The following is a 24,118-nucleotide window of genomic DNA, read 5'->3' as shown; positions in this document are numbered from 1 at the left end:
AATAGTCTGTGGCTTCAACTAATTTGTCCCAGGTTTGCATCACCATAGGATACAGAAATAGAGTACTGAAAAATTTGTTGGCTGCTGACATCTGTACTAGATGAGGTCTTCCATTGCGTCGTGGTTTATTATCCTTGGCCCTTTTTGTCAGTGAATGTCTAGGGATCTTACCTACTGGGAGGTCGTCAGTCTGTACGATAATAGTAGCAGGTTTCAATCTTACCACTGTAAAGGTACCATTTATCCCCACAGGGAGCCATTTGTAGGCGTTCCTTCCACAGACCCAATACACTCCTCCTGGGAGGTCCCATAGGTGAGAATGCTGTAAAACTAAACGATGAGCAAGATCAATTAGTTTTGTGACTTCCCTTATTACACACCATTTAGGATATTGTCCTAGTGGGCTACAATACCCTGCATCTGGGTTACCACAGGTGGGTGCGGGTGGCGTATACTCAGAGGATTCATTGCACCATAAATTATCTATCTCATCCATACAGGTGGTCTCATTACCATCTTTGAATAGGGATGCCCTCTCCCATTCAGGGTCTAGAATTTTCCTTTCTAATAGAGATGGTTTCCATGCATCTGAAGTCCCCACACTATTCTCCGTTCTGTTGAACATTATTTTTACTCCCTCTAGAGGAATATCTCCTACTTGCACAATTTGCGTGTAGTTTCTGATTACCCAACTACCTCCTTTGAAGGTTAAATATTGGTGGTGACCCTTAGTTGTGGATACCAAAAACAACAACCGCTGGTCATCGACGTAGTCCATGGAATCCGACGTAATCCCCAGGATACCGATATCTGAAAAACAAAAAGGGAGAAACACACAAAAAACACACAAACAGGAGCACAACACCCATCATTGTGAGCGGTGTTGTGCTCCTTACAGTATGCAGCATCTTTACAGATCGCTGCTTACAGTCTGGCCCCCAAGGGGTTAAGGGAGGATGTATTGCATCCCCCTTAACCCCCTGGGGGCCAGACTGATGTCAGACTGCACCCATCCCAGCAAGGAAGGGGTTAAGTGACCCCCCTTCCTTGCTGGGAGGGGTGCAGTGCTGGGGAGGGGGTGGGGAGAGCTCTATACTCACCCCGATGTGTACTCTTCGCTGGTCCGCAGCCCATTGAAGTCACTGTACTGCGGACCCGCTAATTATATGTGCGCTCAGCCGATCAGCCAATCAGCTGAGCGCACATATAATTCTAAATGTTTCTTATAATAATGCTATTGTCATAACATAATTAGAAGAAACATTTGATGTTTTTATTAAAGTAAAGTGATGATTAGTACAGAATGCTCTATTGCCGGGAATATTAACGGCTTATGGAGCTTCCTGTACTAATTAATATTTAATTAAGAAAACACATTTTCGTTGAAATAAATTCAGTTTCGGTGTTCAATAATTTAATTCTAACGAATCCATCATTGTGCAATTAAATATACTGTCAAAAAATAAATATATATATATATAAATATACATTTATTTATATATATATTTATTTTAACAGTATATTTAATTGCAAAATAATGGAATCGTTTACATTTAATTATTGAACAATAAAAGGGACTTTGTTAGACGGAAAATGTGTTTTATTAATTCAATAGATTAACCATGAGAGACATCGGCTATAGTGCAGAGGATCGCAAACCCCGGTAATAGCAATTCATGTAAACTGTGTTCCCTGCTTTCCCAGATGCATCCAGAGGTGTTTGCATCACTTTCTTAACATTTTATTTGTTATTTTTAGTTGAACCAGATTTCCAAGTAAATGACCGTATGTTTTGAGCCGCATGTCTATTTTTTCCCACGGCCGGAGTTTCACCCGCACATTTACAGCCGCATAAAAATACAGCCGCACAGTTACAGCGTGTGAACCCAGCCATAGACTGCACACAGGGCCGGCGTTAGGGGGGGGCAGACAGGGCAAATGCCTAGGGCCCCCATCCCCCAGGGGCCCCCTGCCCCAGTTACAGTATGTGTCAGTGGCAGGAGTGCACAGACAGCGTCTGCAGCCTCTGGCAGTGATCCCTGGCTACAGCTGATGGCTGATATCGGGTCACATAGAGGCTGCAGGACCCGCTCTTCTCCGGAGTGTGCTTCCTCCCCTCCCCCTCCCTCCAGCTTCACTGCACCTTGTGACTTCCTCTGTGTCACATGGTGTAATATTACAGCAGTCGGGACATGGAGGAGAGGGCTGCAGGCTGCAGTGTGAGGATCCCAGCCTGCTGCTGCTGCATGGACATTAGAGGATGCACCATTACTTCCAGCACGCTGCTAGTGGTAGTAAGTATACTGTGTATGTAGTGTGTAGTGAGGGATGAATGTAGTGTGTTACATGTCTGTGTACTGTATGGACTGTATGGTTTTGATTTGTATGTGTTTTCATGGATGTGTTAGTGTGTATATATATATATATATATATATATATATATATTGTATAGTGAGTGTGTGTGTATCAGCACTGCTGACTCCCCTGTCCAGCAGAAGTGTAGAAGTGAATAGACTGTATATAGGAGCTGCAGCCATTGTCCGGCCTCATCCGTCCTATGTAATTGCTGCAGGTGACCGGTGATTGGCTGCAGCTCCTATGTATAGTGTATGATGATGTCACTAAGGCAATACGGTGTGTTTTATTGAGAAAAAAAATAAGGTGGTATTCAGTCCTTAGGTGGTGGTCACTGTATGGGGGTAATATTAGTCTGTATATAGTGTATATATAGTCATTACTGCCATAGACTGACCACCACATAATATAGTTCTGTATATAATGCATACATAGAGTCATTATGTGGCGGTCACTCTATGGCAGTAATATTGGTCTGTATATAGAGTCGTTATGCAGTGGTCAGTCTATGGTGGTAATATTGGTCTGTATATTGTATATAGAGTCATTATGCAGTAATCAGTCTATGGGGGTAATATTGGTCTGTATATAGTGTTTATATACAGTCATTACTGCCATAGAGTGACCGCCACATAATGACTCTATATACAGACCAATATTAGCACCATAGACTGATCACTGCATAATGACTCTACAGTATATACAGACCAATATTAGCACCACACCATAACCGCCACATAATGACACTATACATTCTATATACAGACCAATATTATTGCCATAGAGTGACCGCCACATAATGACTCTATGTATGCATTATATACAGAACTATATTATGTGGTGGTCAGTCTATGGCAGTAATATTGGTCTGTATATAGAATGTATAGTGTCATTATGTGGCGGTTATGGTGTGGTGCTAATATTGGTCTGTATATAGAGTCATTATGTGGCGGTCAGTCTATGGTGGTAATATTGGTCTGTATATAGAGTCATTATGTGGTGGTCAGTCTATGGCGGTAATATTGGATTGTATATAGTGTATATAGAGTCATTATGTGGTGGTCAGTCTATGGCGGTAATATTGGTCTGTATATAGTGTATATAGAGTCATTATGTGGTGGTCAGTCTATGGTGGTAATATTGGTCTGTATATAGAGTCTTTATGTGGCGTCATGGTATGGTTCTAATATTGGTCTGTATATAGAGTCATTACGCTGTGGTCACTCTATGGTAGTAATATTGGCCTGTATATAGTGTGTTTTCTTCAATAACAGTTTGGAGGTAATATTTGGTCCTGATATAGTGATTTTTTTTAATTTATTTTTTAAAAAAATTCATATAAATAGTTCTTGTGTTTACAACACTAGCGGCAGTCCTGGCATGTACAGTAGCGGCAGTCCCGGCATGTACAGTAGCGGCAGTCCCGGCATGTACACTAGCGGCAGTCCTGGCATGTAACCTTCTGAACTGACTCAATGTGAATAAGGGCCCTAATACACGGAGCGAAAATTGTTCGAATCCGGACGATATCGCTCTGTGTAATAAAGACAACAATCATCAACTGATCGTTTTCTTTTGGCAAGTTTAAAAATCATTGGCTGATGTGCATATAAAATAATAAAGCTGTTGCTTACCTGATCATGTTCCTGGTGTCCTCAGGCTTTGTCTGTTTGTTATGGCCAGTGATTGCCTGAGCGGCCTGTCACCTCAGAGAGGGGACTAGAAGTGAGAGCTGCAGCTGCGGTGACTGGAGGATCCCACAGACAAGGCCTGAGGACACCAGGGAACAAGATCAGGTAGTATATATATATCTTAATTATTTACTATATACAGCAAGGGCTGCACAGACATCACTAATGATAGTTTATATATATACAGCCTTTGCTGCACAATAATTGAGCCATGTGGTTGGCTCTGTAAGCTAGCTCCATTCTACTAGATTGGCGCTCACTTCTCCGGAATATCAGGCCGTGTAGTACGGCCCTTATACTGTCCGTACACTTTGAGTAGCTGCTGGCTGAACAATCCTTCAGCTGACAATTCTCTCTCCCATCCGGCCCTGTCCTCCCCATACACAGGAATGTTCGGCACAGATGAGTGTTCCTGTGTCCTCTATAAGAGGGATAAGCTATAGCCAGACAGATCTGATGGTGGCTTATCTCTCTGACAACAAAGAGGTTGGGTGTTGATTTTCCATCAAGTCCGACCCCCTATGTCCACTAATGTCATCTGTCAGACTGTCCAGAGAGCCCCATACACCTTACACTGATGGCCGAACCCACCACGAGCAGCAGTTACCACCAACAAAAGTATAAAATGTATGGGGACCTTAAATTGTTGCTACAATATTTCAGCATATGGGGCCCCACCTTCAACTTTGCCCAGGGCCACATTTAGTCTAAAACCGGCCCTGACTGCACAGTACCACTTCCCTCAGTGTCTGTATGTATAGACTGCACAGTACCACTTCCCTCAGTGTCTGTATGTATAGACTGCACAGTACCACTTCCCTCAGTGTCTGTATGTATAGACTGCACAGTACCACTTCCCTCAGTGTCTGTATGTATAGACTGCACAGTACCACTTCCCTTTAGTGTCTGTATGTATAGACTGCACAGTACCACTTCCCTCAGTGTCTGTATGTATATACACTGCACAGTACCACTTCCCTCAGTGTCTGTATGTATAGACTGCACAGTACCACTTCCCTCAGTGTCTGTATGTATAGACTGCACAGTACCACTTCCCTCAGTGTCTGTATGTATAGACTGCACAGTACCACTTCCCTCAGTGTCTGTATGTATATACACTGCACAGTACCACTTCCCTCAGTGTCTGTATGTATATACACTGCACAGTACCACTTCCCTCAGTGTGTGTGTATGTATACACTGCACAGTACCACTTCCCATATACATTGCCACAGGGGCTATATGTCATTGGCTGCCGGGGGCTATATATATATATATATATATATATATATATCATAAAAATTAAAGTCTGTCTGTCCTTCTGTCTGTCTGTCTGTCTGTCCTCTATAGACTTCCAAACGCCTGAACCGTTTGACCCCAAATTTGGCACACAGATACATTGGGTGCCCGGGAAGGTTATTTCAAAGGTCCCGTCCCCGCCAGATGTACAGGAGGGGAGGGGGAGGGGAAAGAGAGGCGCCCCATAGAGATGAATTGGAAAATCTCCTCACTGCAAACATAGGTGATATAATTAGCTGCAGCAGACACGGCAGTTGGAGCCTTAGCAACCAATAGGATTACTGCTTTCATTTTCACAGGGAGCAATGGTTGCTAGGGAAGCTGCCTCACAACATCCACAGTAATAACTGGTAGACCCCCTACTCCATCTATACAGTACATGTATATACAGGACCCCCTACTCCATCCATACAGTACATGTATATACAGGACCCCCTACTCCATCTATACAGTACATGTATATACAGGACCCCCTACTCCATCTATACAGTACATGTATATACAGGACCACCTACTCCATCTATACATGTATATACAGGGCCCCCTACTCCATCTATACAGTACATATATATATATACAGGACCCCCTACTCCATGTATACAGTACATGTATGTACAGAAACCCCTACTCCATCTATACAGTACATATATACAGAACCCCCTACTCCATCTATACTGTACATGTATACAGGACCCCCTACTCCATCTATACAGTACATGTATATACAGGACCTCCTACTCCATCAATACTGTACATGTATACAGGACCCCCTACTCCATCTATACAGTACATGTATATACAGGGCACTACAGGACAGGTATACCAAACTGTGACTGGGTAACACCGCCACACCAGACCTGACCAATACCGCCATACTGGGACTGGATAACACTGCCATACCAGACCTGACCAATACCGCCACACTGTGACTGGGTAACACCTCCATACCAGACCTGACCAATACCGCCACACTGTGACTGGATAACACTGCCATACCAGACCTGACCAATACCGCCACACTGTGACTGGATAACACTGCCATACCAGACCTGACCAATACAACCATACTGTGACTGGATAACACTGCCATACCAGACCTGACCAATACCGCCATACTGTGCTGGATAACACTGTCATAACACACCTGACCAATATTGCCACACTGTGACTGGGTAACACCTCCATACCAGACCTGACCAATACCGCCATACTGTGACTGGATAACACTGCCATACCAGACCTGACCAATACTGCCACACTGTGACTGGAGAACACCGCCATACTAGACCTGACCAATACCGCCACACTGTGACTGGATAACACTGCCATACCAGACCTGACCAATACCGCCATACTGTGACTGGGTAACACTGCCACACCAGACCTGACCAATACCGCCATACTGTGCTGGATAACACCACTATACCAGACCTGACCAATACCGCCATACTGTGACTGGAGAACACCGCCACACCAGACCTGACCAATACCGCCGTACTGTGACTGGATAACACTGCCATACCAGACATGACCAATACCGACACACTTTACTGAATAACACTGCCATACCAGACCTGACCAATACCGCCATACTGTGACTGGATAACACAGCCACACCAGACCTGACCAATACCGCCATACTGTGACTGGATAACACCGCCATACCAGTCATGACCAATACCGACACACTGTAACTGAATAACACTGCCATACCAGACCTGACCAATACCGCCATACTGTGACTGGAAAACACCGCTATACCAGACCAATACCGCCATACCCCCCTCGAAAAGACACCAGATTTTCTGGCAAGTCTGAACAGGAGGGTACTGCCCCTCTGCAAGGTGCTACCCTACACACCAGACCATGGGTGCCTAATGGTAAATACGACCCTGCAGGTATACAGGACACTGACACTTTATACCCGGGCAGCGCCGGGTACATTTTCTAGTATATATATATAGTAGATCATTGCCGGTAAGATGGCAGCTGGCTGAGGGAACACACCGGCAGCAGGGGGGTATATGGTTGTCAAGTTGCAAGTTTCCATGTTGAACGTTTTCAAACTAAGAAAAGAAAGAATCTAAAGGAGGAGGATGCTGCCGTGGCCTCTGCACACAGTAAGTCTCATTTAACATAACATTAATTTTACATGTTTTAAAATGTTGGCGACCAAATATTCTATTTGGCGCCTAAATTTTTCAGGTTAGGAGCCAATGGCTCCTAGGTAAATTTTTTTAGTCTGGAGCCCTGTAATAAGGTATTTTTTAAAGTTACCCGTATATATGAAAGCAATGCTGGTCGAACACAAGACTTAAAGGGGTATTCCCCCCAAAATAATTTTTGCATCAATACGTTGCCCACCCATAGAGTTCCATCTTTCCGATATCAATTTATTACGAATTCAGCACAGTTTTGCTGTTATCTAGGTGCATTCACCCCCACCAAACAGATAGAATCATCAAACCTCAGTCCAACCAGACACACTCCCTGCTCCTGGCCCGCACCCTCCGAGACGGCATCACATGTCCTCCATCTCTTCAATGGGCTGGGTTAGCGCTTCTAACCCAGCCAAACTGAAGTAAAGGAGCACACTGACGGGGGTGGCTGATGTTAGAGAGGGAGACAGTGATCAGTGCAGCTGTCAATGTCTCCCTCTCTAACAGCAGCCACCCCCGACCCCCGCACTGTGCGCCCCCCCAGCGCTCACCTGCACTGTTCCCCCTGACTTCGCTCACCCGCGGAAGCAATCGCCGCCCTGACATCCCCGTCACCATCTCAGCTCTGCTATATCCCCGTCACCATCTCAGCTCTGCTACACCATCATCATCGCCATCATCAACTTAGCTCTGCTACTTCTCCATCATCAGATGTAAGCATTGCATGATGGGAAATGTAGTTTCCTATCTTGATTATAGAACATCTTTTAAAAAAACATGTAAGTCAGGAACGGCAGCAGCTAGAAAGACGGGAGACGGTTCAAAATACTCAGGGGGACTGGTAAGTAAGATCAGCTAGGTTTGGGGGCATTTAATTTTTTTTTCCGCTCTTGCGGAGAATACCCCTTTAAATATAAATCTAGTAGCCAAAATATTACACAATTGTAAAATTCAAATACTGTATCAAATTTAGATGCAGTGCTACACACACACACACACACACACACAACACTACTTACCTGCAACGAGGAAAATAAATAATAAAACAAACAAAAAAACACACACGCGCACACACACACACACACACACACACACACACAGTTATTCCATCAGCATGTATTATATATCATTGTACTTGCATCTATCATGCCTGGAACACCAGCAAAACATTTACATTTAATTTTATCTCCAGCCTTTGGTATCATAACAAATTAATTCAGGCAGAGAAGATTGTGTAGGAAAAAAATTCAGCTAATCCACCAGAGGTTGGTGCTCCAAGAAACATTCCTGGAGATCACAAGGTCAGTACTTTAATCTTATATTTCTAGTCTCCATCAGGAGCATAAGGTAAGAGAACTTACTAAAACAGTGACTGACATGTGATCCACCGGTTAGAACTACTCTCATTTCTAGCACTAAAAGGCACATTGTATTGAGTACAGCCCGGCCTGAATACTATAGACTGAAATTATTATTATATTACTTAGAAGAACGGACAAACATGAACAGAGAGGGGCGCTCATATAGTGTAGTAGCTCAATGGAGTGGAATTTCCAATATAAAAAGCAAGTTGTAGACTAACCTTCTCGTGTTGTGCGTACGATAGGTACAACACTAGCAAAGCCCAATATAACACAGAAGTCCGCAGCCAGGCAAACAGTGGTAGTGGTCGGCCCCCGTCTAGATGCCGATACTTGCCAAATGTGTATACAAGATAGACTGTAGATAGCTGATATAGCCTGAGCGCAGGACTTGCAAGACGTACTCTCCAGTATAATTCAAAAAATTGGTTTAATGAGCAACGCGTTTCGGCGACGTACTGCCGCCTTTATCAAGCTCCCCAAGCTTGATAAAGGCGGCAGTACGTCGCCGAAACGCGTTGCTCATAAAACCAATTTTATGAATTATACTGGAGAGTACGTCTTGCAAGTCCTGCGCCGAGGCTATATCAGCTATCTACAGTCTATCTTGTATTATTATATTACTATAAGAGATCCACAAGGCGACCTTTTTATAGTCATTGTAATAAGAAAGGAACCCACTTTAGTCCTGTCAAAATGCACAACAGACATGTAGGTTAAGGCTACTTTCTAGCAGCTGTAAAATGAAAACAGCACTCTACAAATGCCATTTTCTATCCCTTATAAGAGAGGTAGCAGTCAATGCTCAGACTTGCGAAGAGCATGAGCACCTCGAATCAAATCTAGGCCAGTGCTTCTCAAACTGTGAGGCGGGCCTCACCAGTGAGGCGCCCCCTAGTTGTTGGTGAGGCCCAGCTGAGGAGCCCGTTTTCACAAAAGTAACTATGATCTGCATAGTCCTTTTGCTATTTGCAAAAATCTCCATTTTAGCAAAATTATTAATTTATTTTGTACTTGCTTTATTAGCATATAAAGCTTGGGAGACAGGTGAAAGCTAGCCCTAGCATTATTTTCAGCTTTTGAATAGACTTTCACCACAGACGGTGAGGCCCAGACACCCTCTTGACAAGTCTGGTTAGGCTCCAGTAGAAAAAGTTTGAGAAGCACAGATCTAGGCCATAGATAAAGAATGCACCAAGGCATTTCTAGGTATCTATCTGTCCATACCAACTTGTAAAAGTACAGGTAAAGTGTCACTGTCGTATTTATTTATTTATTTATTTTTTTGCAGGCGATTATTTTTTAGAATACACCGAAAAATACATATGGGGAACCCAAAATGATAGAAATACAAATCACAACATGCTAATCGAAAATACAAGTTTATTGGATCAATCACAGAAAAAACAACAACATTAAAAACAAGACCTGGGGAGGTGGGAGACCAAGTAGCTGGGACAGGTTAATAAAGTGCCAGTGCATCCAAAAGATATTGTAAACTACATAATATAATTCATTCAGCATAACGTGCATAATAAAGTGACAGTGCCAGTTGCTACAGTACGCTGATTAGAATTACATGTAAACAGACAAGTCTATATGGATGATGAATAATTACCGGTATATACCACAGGTCCCAGTCCAATAGTCCCCCACCTCACACTCCAACGCCGTTTCGCTCTCCAAGCTTCGTCAGGGAGTGATGAGGTGGAGGTCCAAGGGTCTATATGTATGCATCCAAATAATGTGATTGGCCGGACAATGTACAACACCTGGGCCGCATATTACCTGGCGATTCCTGACTGCTATGCGCGCACACGCCGTGGACCCGCCGGGCGGAAGCGGAAGTGACGTCAGGCGTGATGACGCCGTCAACCACTACCCCTCCTCCCGGCGCCCCGAGGCATGCCGCGCATGCGCACAGTATCGCGCACGACCCGGCGGCCATCTTGGATGTGGGAACCGATGTGGGCAGCACAAGGTATATGAAAACATGTACAATATATGCAAAACCTAATACATAGACAGGATATGGACTGAGTAGGGGATACTAAAGTGCAAAATCACAAATAAACAGACGACTGATGATCAGAAAATTTATATGATGAGTGCAAAAACAATAGTGCAACAAATAAAAAAATAAAAATAAATGAATAAAATTCCTTGTTATATATTATAAAGTGCAAGTGCTGGTGCAAAAATGGTGCGAGTGACGTGCCAGTGCTAAAAATCAATAAAAGTGCAGAATAGTGGATAGTGTAAGACATATACAGAATGAAATCGACAATAAAATAATGCAAATTTATACAAAATAGAATATATGAGTGTCACGTAACAACAAAGGTGAGTGACCAAAATGGTAAAATGAATACGTGTACATAATGTGAAATATATATGTGAATGTGAAGGAATGTCATGTGCAAAATATGCAAGATATGTAAAATGGGGTTGTAATCAAAAAGTGATCAAACACCCAAGTCATTCTATATGTACTAAGTAATGGCTGAGATGTAATCAGCGCATGTGTGTGTCATGTGTTCCCCTATATCATGGTACCCTACTACATGGATGAATGGTTCCTATTAACAATAATAATATATCTATGTTATATCAGACCCTAGACAATATATTTAATAGGTCGAAAGAAAAATATGCATTATTAAAACTTTTAAAAACAGGAGGCAGCACAACTGTTGTGTCAAGATATGTCACGAGATCTAATTGACCCAATGTCCGCCTGTGAGGCACAAAGTGAGAGGAGGACTAATGAGGTAACACTAATGGTAAGTAAGCGAGCAAAAAAACTATGGGGAGAGCTGGTATAAGCACAATGATGTATGTAAGATATATGAGATATATGTGATATATGTGATGGCAAGTACAACCCCTAGATAATACAATGTCATCTGTATGTAAAATATCTGAAATATGTGTGATGGTAGGTACAACCCCCAGACAAAAACATGTCCACAATTTATGACGTGTATATATTAAAAGTCAATACTATGAGGCAAATAGATGCCCCTTGGTGTTACTATATGGAGGAACAACCTTCTATGTATCAAGACGGATGGTCAATGGCACAGGGACAATGTATGGCATGGTGCATGTATGGCATGTGGCATGGCATGATGCATGTATGACGCATGAAAGAGCAGTATTGTCCAATATTGGACCATCTCAGGCACAAAGTATAGGTGAGACTGTTAAATGCAGGATAGAGTTCACCAGTGGGGAGCACAAACTACAGGAGGTCTGGTGCTCAGTTAACTAATCACTGCACACATCATAGCCCCAAATAGAAAAATTGGTTATGTAGTGCCATTTGTGGTAACAGACAAATTTACCGAATAGAATTCCTAAATGGAATAAAATTAGTACACGGAGACAATAATCTCCCATTAGTGTCATTTCTATGTGTATCTGAATGTAATGTCCACTATATATGGGAAATGACCAAAGTGTTGAAACCAATAATGCCCGACCCAAAAATTCTATATGGCATGGTACATGATACGTGTTATATACAGGCAATGGGTGGTGTTATAAAAAACAAGCAAACGAGAATCTCTCATTCAAACCTCTCGGTTGTACGGTCTTAAGTACTGTCATCCACTTGCTTTCGATTTGTAACAATCGTTTGGTAATGTCACCACCTCTAATCCCCAAATTGACACGATCAATGCCTTTGACCTTCAGGCCACGATAATCACTTGCATGTTCCTTCATGAAATGTCTTGGAATAGGTTTCAATTTCTCCAGTTCCCATGGATCCGTTCTTTCCAAATTGGCAGTCCGTTTGATGTCTCTGACATGTTCAAGGATCCTAACCTTTAATTGGCGGGAAGTCATCCCTATGTATAACAAACCACATGGGCAAGATGCCTGATATATTACTCTCTCCGATGTACATGTGATATGATGGACCACTTTGTATTCCCTTCGTCCTGTAGAGTCAAAGAAGCTATTACCAGTATTTACATACGAGCAGGCAGTACAGTTGTTGCAGGTGTAACATCCCCATTTTGGTCCCTTAGATTGAAATATGTAGTTCGATCGGGGTGATACGTAATGACTTTTCACCAATATGTCGCCCAGGTTTTTGCACCGCTTGGCCGTTACCAAAGGGGAATCAGAGATAAATTGTGTAATCTCCCTGTCCTGTTTCAATATCGGCCAATGTCTCTTAAAGACATCCACCATCTCATGCCACCTGGAATGGTAGTTGGTTATGATCCGTGTTTTACCTGAGTCTTGTCGTCGTGGTTTTGATGTAAGTAACTCACTCCTATTGCATGATTTGGCAAATTGGTAACCCTCTTCAATGTCAGTCTGATGATAACCCCTCTTGTGAAATCTATCCCTCATGTCCCTTGCCTGGATCTCAAATTCATGGTCGTTATCACAGATTCTTCTTGTGCGGATAAATTGTCCCTTCGGTATGCCTCGAATCGTATGCCGGGGATGGGCTGATGAGGCATGGAGTAGGGAATTAACACTTGTCGATTTACGATGTAAAGTGGTTTCTAATTTACCCCCCATGCCTACCTTGATTTTGATGTCCAGAAATTCCACCTCCTGTTGTGAGATCTGCCATGTCAAGCGGATATTCTTGTTGTTGGTGTTTAGTCCAATTAGATGCTGTTCCAAAGACTCGCGGGATCCCTGCCAAATAAAGAAGACATCATCGATGAATCTCATCCAAGAGACGACATTGCCGTCCCCCGGATGAGATCCACCGTACTCGATCTCCCTCTCCCAATGGCCAAGAAATAAATTTGCATAGGAGGGCGCACAAGTCGCCCCCATAGCCACGCCACGGGTTTGTAAATAAAAACGATCTTTAAAAGTAAAATAATTATGAGTCAGTACAAAATGCATCAAATCGACAATTAGTCTTCGTAATTCAGGATCCATACCTTGTATCTCCAAGAATTTTTGTATTGCTTCCATGCCATGTCGATGCTCAATGCATGTATATAGCGATTCGACATCACAACAGACAAGGTACATGTCTTGTTCCAAAATGATACCTTCTATCCGTTGCAGAACTTCCGTGGAGTCTCTGGTAAAAGAGGGTAGTGTTACTACAATGGATTTTAGATAAAAATCAATGAACCGACAAACGTTCTCACATAGGCCACCGCGGCCGGAAACAATTGGCCTACCCGGGGGGTTCTTTTGGTCCTTGTGAACCTTTGGTAGTAAATATAAAGTTGGAATCACAGGGTTAGTGGTTTTCATGCCGTCATACACCGTTTTCGTAATTATGCCATCTCCCAGTGCTTGATCTAGGATGGTTGTAAGTTGTTTCTGAAAAAGGGTGGTGGGGTTAGCATCTAATTTACGATAGCAATTAGAATCGTTCAACTGTCTGTACACCTCCCGCTCGTATGCCTCTACTGGCCAGATCACCACGTTCCCACCCTTGTCTGCAGGTTTAATTACTATACTTTTAAGTGCGGCCAGTTCTTGTAGTGCCCTGCGTTGAGAAGGGGATAGGTTGTCATACCTGCGTTGTTCTGAGAGCTGTTCAAGGTCTTCTAGTACAAGACGTACAAAGATTTCTACTGCTGGACTTAATGCCAAGGGTGGGAACGTGGTGGATTTTCTTTTTATGTAATCTGGAAATCTGCTGGGGCCCTCTAGTTGTTCCGCCCATAGCTCCTCCAGGGCCCTCAACGCCTCCAATTCCTCTTCTGCTGTGAACAAACAATGTTGATCCTTAGAGAAGTGCTTCTTCAACAACAATTTCCTAGCAAACAGGAATACATCCTTAGTAGCCACAAATCTATCAAATTTGGCTGTAGGGCTAAATGATAAGCCCAGAGACAACACTGATATCCGTGCTGGAGAGAGGGAAATATTAGATAGGTTAAGTACCTTGAGTTGTTGTTGGTCATTGCCGTCATTAGTTCGATATTCCTTCCTCTTGGATCCCCTTTTGCCATATTGGTGTCCTCTATAGTTTGATTCTGTGGAAGTAGTGTTGGAAGCCTGGGATGAGCTACTCACCAATGATAAGGTAGAGGAGGTTCTAATCATTTGGCCATTTTGTCTCCACCTGAATACCCTTCCATTCGTATGATCCTGCACATCTCGTTGATACTTTTTAGATTTCATATTTTGGATCTCTGTCTCCCATTTTTGTAGATCCTTCTTCAAGGATGTTTCAAATAGGTCTAGTGCCTCCGTAGTGGTGGATGATTTCAGTTGTTCCTGTAAGACACCAATTTGTGTCTCCATACTTTCTACCTTCTTAGTTTCCATTCCAATTAGTAATAGCATAAAAGTCCTGGAGCACAAAATGCATGCTTCTTCCCATTTTTTCTTTAATGTTTCATCTTCCACCATAAATGATGGTAACACTGGGACACGTAACCCTCTCGGCACTAGATTCTTGGCCACATACTGCTCTAATGCCGCTCGGTTCCACCATGACCGTGTTCGCTTGTGCCATGCCTCTCTCAAATTTCTTTGGGTATCCACAGTTTCCTGTGAATCTGTGGAAATGCTGCCTCCATCATTAAAAACCTGTGAAAGTTGCAGCGTCCATTCACTGTCTTTGGTACGTAAATCCATAATGAATGTAGTTCCTAGAAAAACAACAAAATATGAAAACACCTATACATCTAGGACCACAATAGCTATGCAAAGGACTATGTCAGCGTCCCCACATGTCACCTAGACCAGAATACACCGAAAAATACATATGGGGAACCCAAAATGATAGAAATACAAATCACAACATGCTAATCGAAAATACAAGTTTATTGGATCAATCACAGAAAAAACAACAACATTAAAAACAAGACCTGGGGAGGTGGGAGACCAAGTAGCTGGGACAGGTTAATAAAGTGCCAGTGCATCCAAAAGATATTGTAAACTACATAATATAATTCATTCAGCATAACGTGCATAATAAAGTGACAGTGCCAGTTGCTACAGTACGCTGATTAGAATTACATGTAAACAGACAAGTCTATATGGATGATGAATAATTACCGGTATATACCACAGGTCCCAGTCCAATAGTCCCCCACCTCACACTCCAACGCCGTTTCGCTCTCCAAGCTTCGTCAGGGAGTGATGAGGTGGAGGTCCAAGGGTCTATATGTATGCATCCAAATAATGTGATTGGCCGGACAATGTACAACACCTGGGCCGCATATTATTTTTTAGTCCTGGGCCACAGATTATTTTTTAGTCCAGGCGATTTTAAGAAACTTTGTAATTGGGTTTATTAGCCAAATATGACATTATCTGCATTTAAAAAGCCTTTTCCCAGGTCCCCCCCCCCCCTCCTCTTTTCCATCCACTGCAAAAAATCAGGAAATTGTGACTTGTTGCATCAGACGTACTCAGTCTGTTCTAGGGAGGGGGGAGGAGGGAGTTAGACGGCAGCAGAAAGCTGAGAACAAAGGAGTACAGGCACAGAGCTGGGTGAACTCTGTAATCAGAGCTCAGAGAGGTCAGTGGTGACTGTCAGAAGAGACAGAGAGTGATGGATTTGTAGATTAACTCTTTGTTGTCCTGTTTTGGTCTTTTATTTAGCTATCTCCATAGGAGAACAATGAAGACAGGGGGGAGAGCTTCAAACTGCTTTTTCATGATAAAAATGCATTTTTTCGGCTAATAAACCCAGTGACAAAGTTTCTTAAAATCGCCTGGACTATTGATTTCTGCAAAAAAAAGTTTCACGACAGTGACACTTTAGCATGCAAGAAAAGCTGAAAGAAGAAGGCTGAATTAAGTACACTAAGTGGGCGGCCCGCACATACCTTTTAATCATGGCCTTAAGGGCTGCCTTCCTCTCCCTCTCTACAAACTTGTTGATGAGATACGGGGACATGCGAGGTGCTTCTTTATATAGCTTAAAAAATCTGTGAAAATTTGAAAGCGCCCAAGCACTGCGAAGTTACATAGTTACATAGTTAATACGGTTGAAAAAAGACACATGTCCATCAAGTTCAACCAAGGAGGGGATGGATACAGGGAAGGGGGAGGGGTGATAGGTTCTATACATATGCATCTATATTATTTTGGTCTAAGAACTTGTCTAGCCCTGTTTTGAAGCCCTCTACTGTTTTTGCTGTGACCAGATCCTGTGGTAGACTGTTCCACAGATTCACAGTTCTCATGGTAAAGAAGGCTTGTCGCCTCCGGAGATTGAACCTTTCAGGGGGTTTTACCTGGAACATCTTTTCCCCATATCTCTTGTAGGGGCCATTTATATATTTAAATAAGTTAATCATATCTCCCCTTAAACGTCTCTTCTCCAGACTAAACAAATGTAATTCTTTTAATCTCTCCTCATAACTAAGATGCTCTATTCCCCTTATTAGTTTAGTTGCCCGTCTTTGTACCCTCTCCAGCTCTAGAACATCCTTTTTATGAATCGGGTTCCAAAACTGGACGGCATACTCCAGATGAGGCCGCACCAAAGCTTTATAAAGCGGTAATATTATATCCCTGTCCCGTGAGTCCATGCCTGTTTTAATGCATGACAATATCCTGCTGGCCTTAGAAGCAGCTGACTGACATTGTGTGCTGTTCTGTAGTCTATTATCTACAAGTACACCCAGATCCTTCTCCATCAGTGACTCTCCCAGAGTAACTCCCCCCAGGACATATGATGCATGTGGGTTATTAGTACCCAGGTGCATAACTTTACATTTATCCACATTGAACCTCATTTGCCAAGTGGACGCCCAAACACTCAGTGTGTCTAAGTCATCCTGTAACATCTGCACATCCTCCATAGACTGTACTGTACTACAAAGCTTGGTGTCATCTGCAAAGATAGAAACATTGCTGTTAATTCCATTCTCAATATCATTAATAAACAAGTTAAACAGAAGAGGGCCCAGTACTGACCCTTGGGGTACACCACTTATTACCGGGGGACCATTCGGAGTAGGAATCATTGACCACCACTCTCTGGGTACGATTATTAAGCCAGTTTTCAATCCAGTTACACATTAAATCTTCCAAACCGATAGACTTTAACTTACCCATCAGACGTCCATGAGGAACTGTGTCAAACGCTTTTGCAAAATCCAGGTACACGATATCCACAGCCGCGCCGCCATCCAGGCTTCTACTTACCTCTTCATAGAAACATATTAGGTTGGTTTGACAGCTTCTGTCCTTAGTAAAACCATGCTGGTTATCACTTATAATACTATTAGCCACTACATATTCCTGGATGTAGTCCCTTATAAGCCCCTCAATAGTTTCCCCACAATGGACGTTAAGCTTACGGGTCTATAGTTACCTGGGGAAGTTCGAGAGCCCTTTTTAAAGATCGGCATTACATTTGCCTTACGCCAGTCCCTCGGCACAGTACCAGTAAGCAAAGAATCACGGAATATTTCATACAAGGGTAGTGAAATTACAGAAACTGAGTTCCCTAAGAACTCTGGGGTGCAATCCATCAGGCCCTGGAGCTTGGTTACATTGAGTTGGTTTAATTTATCTTGGACCATATCTATAGTAAACCAGTTCAGTACATTACATGTGTTAGCAGCACTGGCCCCACCCACCTCAGCACTGGCCCCACCCACCACAGCTCCATCCTCTTTTGTATATACAGAACTGAAGAACCCATTAAGTAACTCAGCTTTCTCCTGATCCCCAGTTATTAATTCCCCGTCGCCATTATTTAGGGGTCCTACATGCTCTGACCTTGGTTTTTTTGCATTAATATATTTGAAGAATTTTTTGGGGTTTCTTTTGCTATCTATGGCTACCTGCCTTTCATTGTGAATTTTTGCTGCTTTTATTACATTTTTACAGGTTTTGTTGACTTCTTTGTAATGTTTAAATGCTACAGCTGACCCCTCTGATTTGTATTTTTTGAATGCCCCTTTTTTCTCATTTATAGCCCTTCTAACCTCGGTTGTAAGCCATGTGGGATTGGATTTTAACCGTTTATATTTGTTACCCATAGGAATATATTTGGCAGTACAGTTATTTAATGTGGATTTGAAGATTTCCCATTTATTAGCTGTATCCGTATGTGACAGCAGCCGCTCCCAGTCTATGCCCTGAAGTTCTGCACTTAACCCAGGAAAATTGGCCCTTTTAAAATTAAGAGTTTTTGCCCTCCCAACATGTTTTTCTTTTCTACACTTTAGCTAAAAGTCACTATATTGTGGAAGTGCAAGAGCATGGGCAACACAGGGGTCCTTTTTCAGCTCTTCGGTCAAATGCGCTAGCTCTGTAGTCATATCTGTAAAAGAAAGAAAAAAAAATCATGAAAGATAAAAAAAAAATCATAGACTGCAAAAACTTGGGTGCCGCTATGACATTTGCAAAGCTTGTACGGTCTATGTGCCATACGCTCCCAACACCATACTGTATTATATTGCAAAGCATAGTGAAATTTCTACATTTGGGTATAGAAATAAAAAAATAATTCATATAAAAAAACAACAGGCATGAGAACTGGACCAGGAGAGGCAAACCAAATGTGCATTGCAAATGGAAAATAGCAGCTGAAGTTTACAAGATATTTTATTACCCCCAGAGTTTCTTGTAAAGATGTAATACAAAATCCGATAGGCTGTAAACTCTCCTATATTTCCAGGAAGGTGGTTTTCGGAATAGAGAGATTTCAGCTGGACCTGACATTGATTGAATTCCTCATGGTCTCCCTATATTATAGAATAAAAAAACCCTTTGATTAAAAGGTCTGCAGCAACCTAATTTACATGGTGCATTTACTTTTAACCCCTTAAGGACCGGGCCCTACATGGCCTTAAGGACCGAGGCAAATTTTATGAATGTGACCTGTGTCACTTTATTCATTAATAACTTCGGGATGCTTTTACCTATCCGGCTGATTCTGAGACTGTTTTCTCGTGACATATTGTACTTTACATTTCTGGTAAATTGGAGTCGATACTTATAACAAATCTTTATGAAAAAAAACAAAATAACATGAAAAATTGCATTTTTCCAACTTTGAAACTTTTCTGCTTATACAGAAAATGGTTATGCCACATAAATTATATATTAAATAGCATTAGCAATATGTCTACTTTATGTTGGCAGCATTTATTAAACTATCTTTCATTTTTTTAGACAATAGAAAGCTTAAAGCGGAACTGTCATGTTTTTTTTTATTGCAGAATTCAGTAGTATAAGCGATTTTAAGAAACTAATAGGTTTTATTAGCCAAAATTATGGTTAATTATGAGGTGTTTGCACATTTACTGTCTCTGAGTAAACATGATAACTGGTTTGAGTTGTTAGAATCAGGGAATTTGTTGGAAGGGATATTTAAAAGGGTGGCGCTTTGTTCTCTTATTAATAGAGTTTGGGTGTATATTAAAGACATATGTGGGATAGTGGGAAGCACGCATCTCACTCCTCTTTGGAATAATTCTTTTTTGCACTAGTTTTCTAATATTCCTAATAGTTCATTTTGGATTGGGAAAGGTATCACTCGGCTTGGTCAGATATGTGAAAATGGCTCACTTATTAAGTTTGAGGTACATAAGGAGGTATATGGTTTGGATACTAGTCACTGTTTTTTTTATAAACAATTAGAATTTGCAAAAGTTCACTCTGGTGAGGTTCACAGCTTTAAAATTTGTAGTTCAGTTTTTTTCAATAGATTCGTCGCCGATCCGGCATGCAAGAAGTCCCTCTCATTCATATATAAGTCCCTGGTTATGGTGGTTCCCTGTAAAACTACGGATAGATGTTGGTCCAAATGGAGCAGCTTCCTGGGAGATATAGGAGAGGAGGGGCGTGAGCGGATCCTGGGAAACCTAAGCAGGGTCTCTCTTAGTGAAGCCCATAAATTCATTCAGTTTAAACTGTTGCATGGTGTTTATTATTCCCCTAAACAATGGGGAAGAATGGGTATTTCGGGAAAATCTTGGTGTCCCAAGTGTAAACTGGAAGACGCTGATATTCTGCATTTGCTTTGGTCATGTGAAAGTGTTGGGAAGTATTGGAGGGAAGTTTGTAACACTCTTGATAGAAAGCTCAAGTATAATGTTCCCAGGGATCTGCTCACTTTAATCCTGGGGGACTCCAGTAGAATCATGAAACATGAGAGGCTTATTATAATATAAGGGTGCTGTTTTACGCAAGGTTGGTCATCCTCAGAAATTGGATAGCGGTAACTCCTCCCTCTGTACAAGAATGGATAAATACGGTTAACAAAATAATGTCGTACGAACGAATCTGGTATTTAAAGAAAAAAAAATGGTGCTCATAAGCACCAGTGTTTTTGGGGAAAATGGGATCAGGAGTGATAGGTTTTTTTTTTTTTTTCCTTTCCGTTTCTTCTCTTCTGTCCAGGGGTGGGTGGGTTTGGTATAAAAGTAGGTTATGCTTAGGGGTTATACGATATACCGTATGTTCAGGTATTGTGGCTTGCAGAATTGTTTTTTTTATATATGGCATACCGTGAAAATTTTTATAAAGAAATAAAAATTAAAAAAAAAAAGATATTGGCGTTGTTACTGGCTCATCCTGTATTTCTAACTATGTACAATGGCTGGACCATGGACAAATAAAGCACTTATGCCTGGTGTCAACCCAAGTTGTAGTCTGTAAGCTCCAACGAGCAGGTCTTGCTTATACTTTGTATTAGTGATGAGCGAATAGTGAAATATTCGTGCGAATATCGTACAGATATTCGACTATTCGATCCCATTAAAGTCTATGGGAACAAGTATTCGATTATTGAAAAACATCTACTCAACCACTTGGAGGAAAAAAACAGAAGCTGGGGGATTTGAACGCTTATAGAATATTCGGCTAGCTATTCGATAATATTCGATAGATCGAATACCTTACTATTCGATTAAACAGTATTCGCTCATCACTACTTTGTATTTTTAGGTTGTTTTTATTTATTCTAAGTATTTAACTGTATATTATGTACCTCTGTACTGAATGCATAAAAAAGCACTGCAGAATCTGTTGGCGCTATACAAATAAATATATTATTATTTTATTATTATTATTATTATTATTATTAAGATTGGGAGATTCTGGTAGAAGACTGTTTTTCAGAAGTTAGGCAAGACTGCTAAGCTTTTTTTGCAGTCAATCTTGCTGGTGTCGTTCCCTGCATACACAAGGGACAGAGAAGCCAGGAAATTCTGGCACTCCTCCTCACTCTCCAAGGCCAGCTCTGACTGAATGTAGGAAACTGGTAGCAGCGGTCGAAAAATTAAAAAGAATCAAAACAAAAAAAAGTAGTGGAGGGAAAAAGAGCAAAGAGAAAAAAAAACATGTTAGAACATGTAATGACAATATTTGACTTTGTGTTCCACAATACAAAGCTTTACACCACAAGAACACATACCCACCTTTAGTCACTATCTAAGTATGCAGAACTAACTCAATCTAATGGCCCTATTCCACGGAACGATTATCGTTCATTTTCGGACGATATCGACCGCTACGTGACGATAATCGTTCGTGGAATAGAGTGCAACGATCAGCCGACATCGTTCATGGTCGGCTGATCGTTGCAGTCGCTTGTTTTTCAACATGTGAAAAACAAGCGACTGATATAGCAGCGATCTGCTGCCGTTCGCTCCCGCTGAATAGGAGCATCGGCAGCAGACGCTGCTATATCCTATGGGCTGCCCGGACGATCAGCGATCACCCGGGCAGCCCCCCCCCGCAGCTCCCCGCCGCCCCTCCCGCACTCACCCGCTCGCTGCAAGCCGCGTTGAATAGGCGTCGGCAGCGAGCGGCGAACGAGGAGCAAACGAGCGCTAATAGCGCTCGTTTGCTCCTCTAAAACGGCCCGTGGAATAGGGCCATTAGGGTGCCTTCACATGTAACAGATCTGCAGCAGATTTCATGCTGCGAATTCTCCGCAAAATCCGCAGCGGATCCAGTACCATTCATCCCTATGAGAACACATACTCGCAGCGGGATTGACATCCCGCTGTATGTTAGTTAACCGCCCGCAGCCGAGAGCATACTGTTAGGTTGGCTTTGCTAGGGAAAGCCGGCCGTTGTTGACTGTTCTCCCAATTCAGTTAGAGGCTAGGGTCCGGATCCCTCCTCTCACACCATGTACTTAGAATGAAGACACAGACAATTGTATCTGCACATAAGCTGGCGTGTGCGCGCCCAACAAAAGGAAAGTAACCTTTATTTATACACAAAAGTTAAAGGGCGTGAACAAGAAAAATATCATATATGTGACTTTTCCTATACTACTTGCATCAGCAGAGTTTTGCAGTTCTGTCAAAGATGTTGAAGATAGATTGATTCAAACTTTGTGTGTGGGATGCAGACATTGGTCAAAGGCCACTCATTATCTATAGAGACCAGATGTATGTCCTTGAGCAAAGCTGTTCTGTGGCAGTAGAGGAAGAAATATGTTGATCATAGATAAGTCGATTCCAAGGGTGTCAGCATTTAGCCTTGAGCTGACTCCTTTCTAAAGGAAAAGAGTCTTGTAATGCATAAATTGCTCTCTTTTCTTCAATGCCTCTTAAAGTCTGATTTTATTAACTCTATCCTCTCAGTCCCCCCTTTGGCGTGGATGGAGAAGTCTGGATCCTGGAACAGGATTGATAGCCAATGCATACTCCAGATACTATCTGAACCGCGAGTTGTCCAGGGTTGTGGATGCTTCTGGGTCCTACAACCATCCTCCAGAGACGCACAGGCATATCCTCCTCCAAGAGACTTCTTCACTTTAACGCCAACCTAGAGGAGAACAAAAAACAATTATTTTCAGAGAGGCATTGACTTCGGTTTCTTCATAATGTACACAATATGCTGACACATACAGCCAGAACATTTGAATAGACAATATATCAGAAGTATGAACAAAACAATTTGAAAAAATGTTTGCATGATTCCCATGAACCAACCACCTATACCTTTGAACCAATTAGCGGGATTCAGACTCGCTAATGCTCCAGACCACCAGGAATCTTGGTCCGCTAGGACCTTGTCATCATGTTTTTTCCTTAGTTGTGCAAGCTTATCTAGACCTGCTGTGATTTGCACTATTCCTTGATCATTTACATAATGACAACATGTAGGGCCGACTACCTGACACATCCCCCCTTGAGCAGCAGTCAGATAATCAAGCACCACAGTGTGCTGATTAGTAACTACCATAAGTTGCCTCTGCACTGCTACTGAGGTGTTGAGTATATCCAGTATGTCAAATATCTGATCATCTAAATAGTCTGTGGCTTCAACTAATTTGTCCCAGGTTTGCATCACCATAGGATACAGAAATAGAGTACTG

General features: G+C 42.2%; 1 protein-coding gene across 1 annotated transcript in view; it reads right to left on the bottom strand.

Annotated features, from left to right (window-relative positions):
- Window positions 1-15,421: 15,421 nt before the first annotated feature.
- Window positions 15,422-24,118, bottom strand: part of LOC138780521 (leukocyte receptor cluster member 8 homolog) — a 29,402-nt gene continuing 20,705 nt past the window's right edge. Inside the window, exons 6-9 of the mRNA XM_069956709.1 lie at window positions 19,391-19,523; window positions 19,030-19,099; window positions 16,578-16,784; window positions 15,422-15,461 (exon numbers count right to left, since the gene is read on the bottom strand). Of these exons, the coding sequence (XP_069812810.1) occupies window positions 15,422-15,461; window positions 16,578-16,784; window positions 19,030-19,099; window positions 19,391-19,523 (450 nt within the window). The remainder of the gene's footprint in view (window positions 15,462-16,577; window positions 16,785-19,029; window positions 19,100-19,390; window positions 19,524-24,118) is intronic.

This window comes from Dendropsophus ebraccatus, unplaced genomic scaffold (assembly GCF_027789765.1).
Source record: "Dendropsophus ebraccatus isolate aDenEbr1 unplaced genomic scaffold, aDenEbr1.pat pat_scaffold_835_ctg1, whole genome shotgun sequence".
Lineage (NCBI taxonomy): Eukaryota > Metazoa > Chordata > Amphibia > Anura > Hylidae > Dendropsophus > Dendropsophus ebraccatus.
Note: the sequence above shows the minus strand (reverse complement) of the source record. Positions and strands in the feature narration are given on the sequence as shown.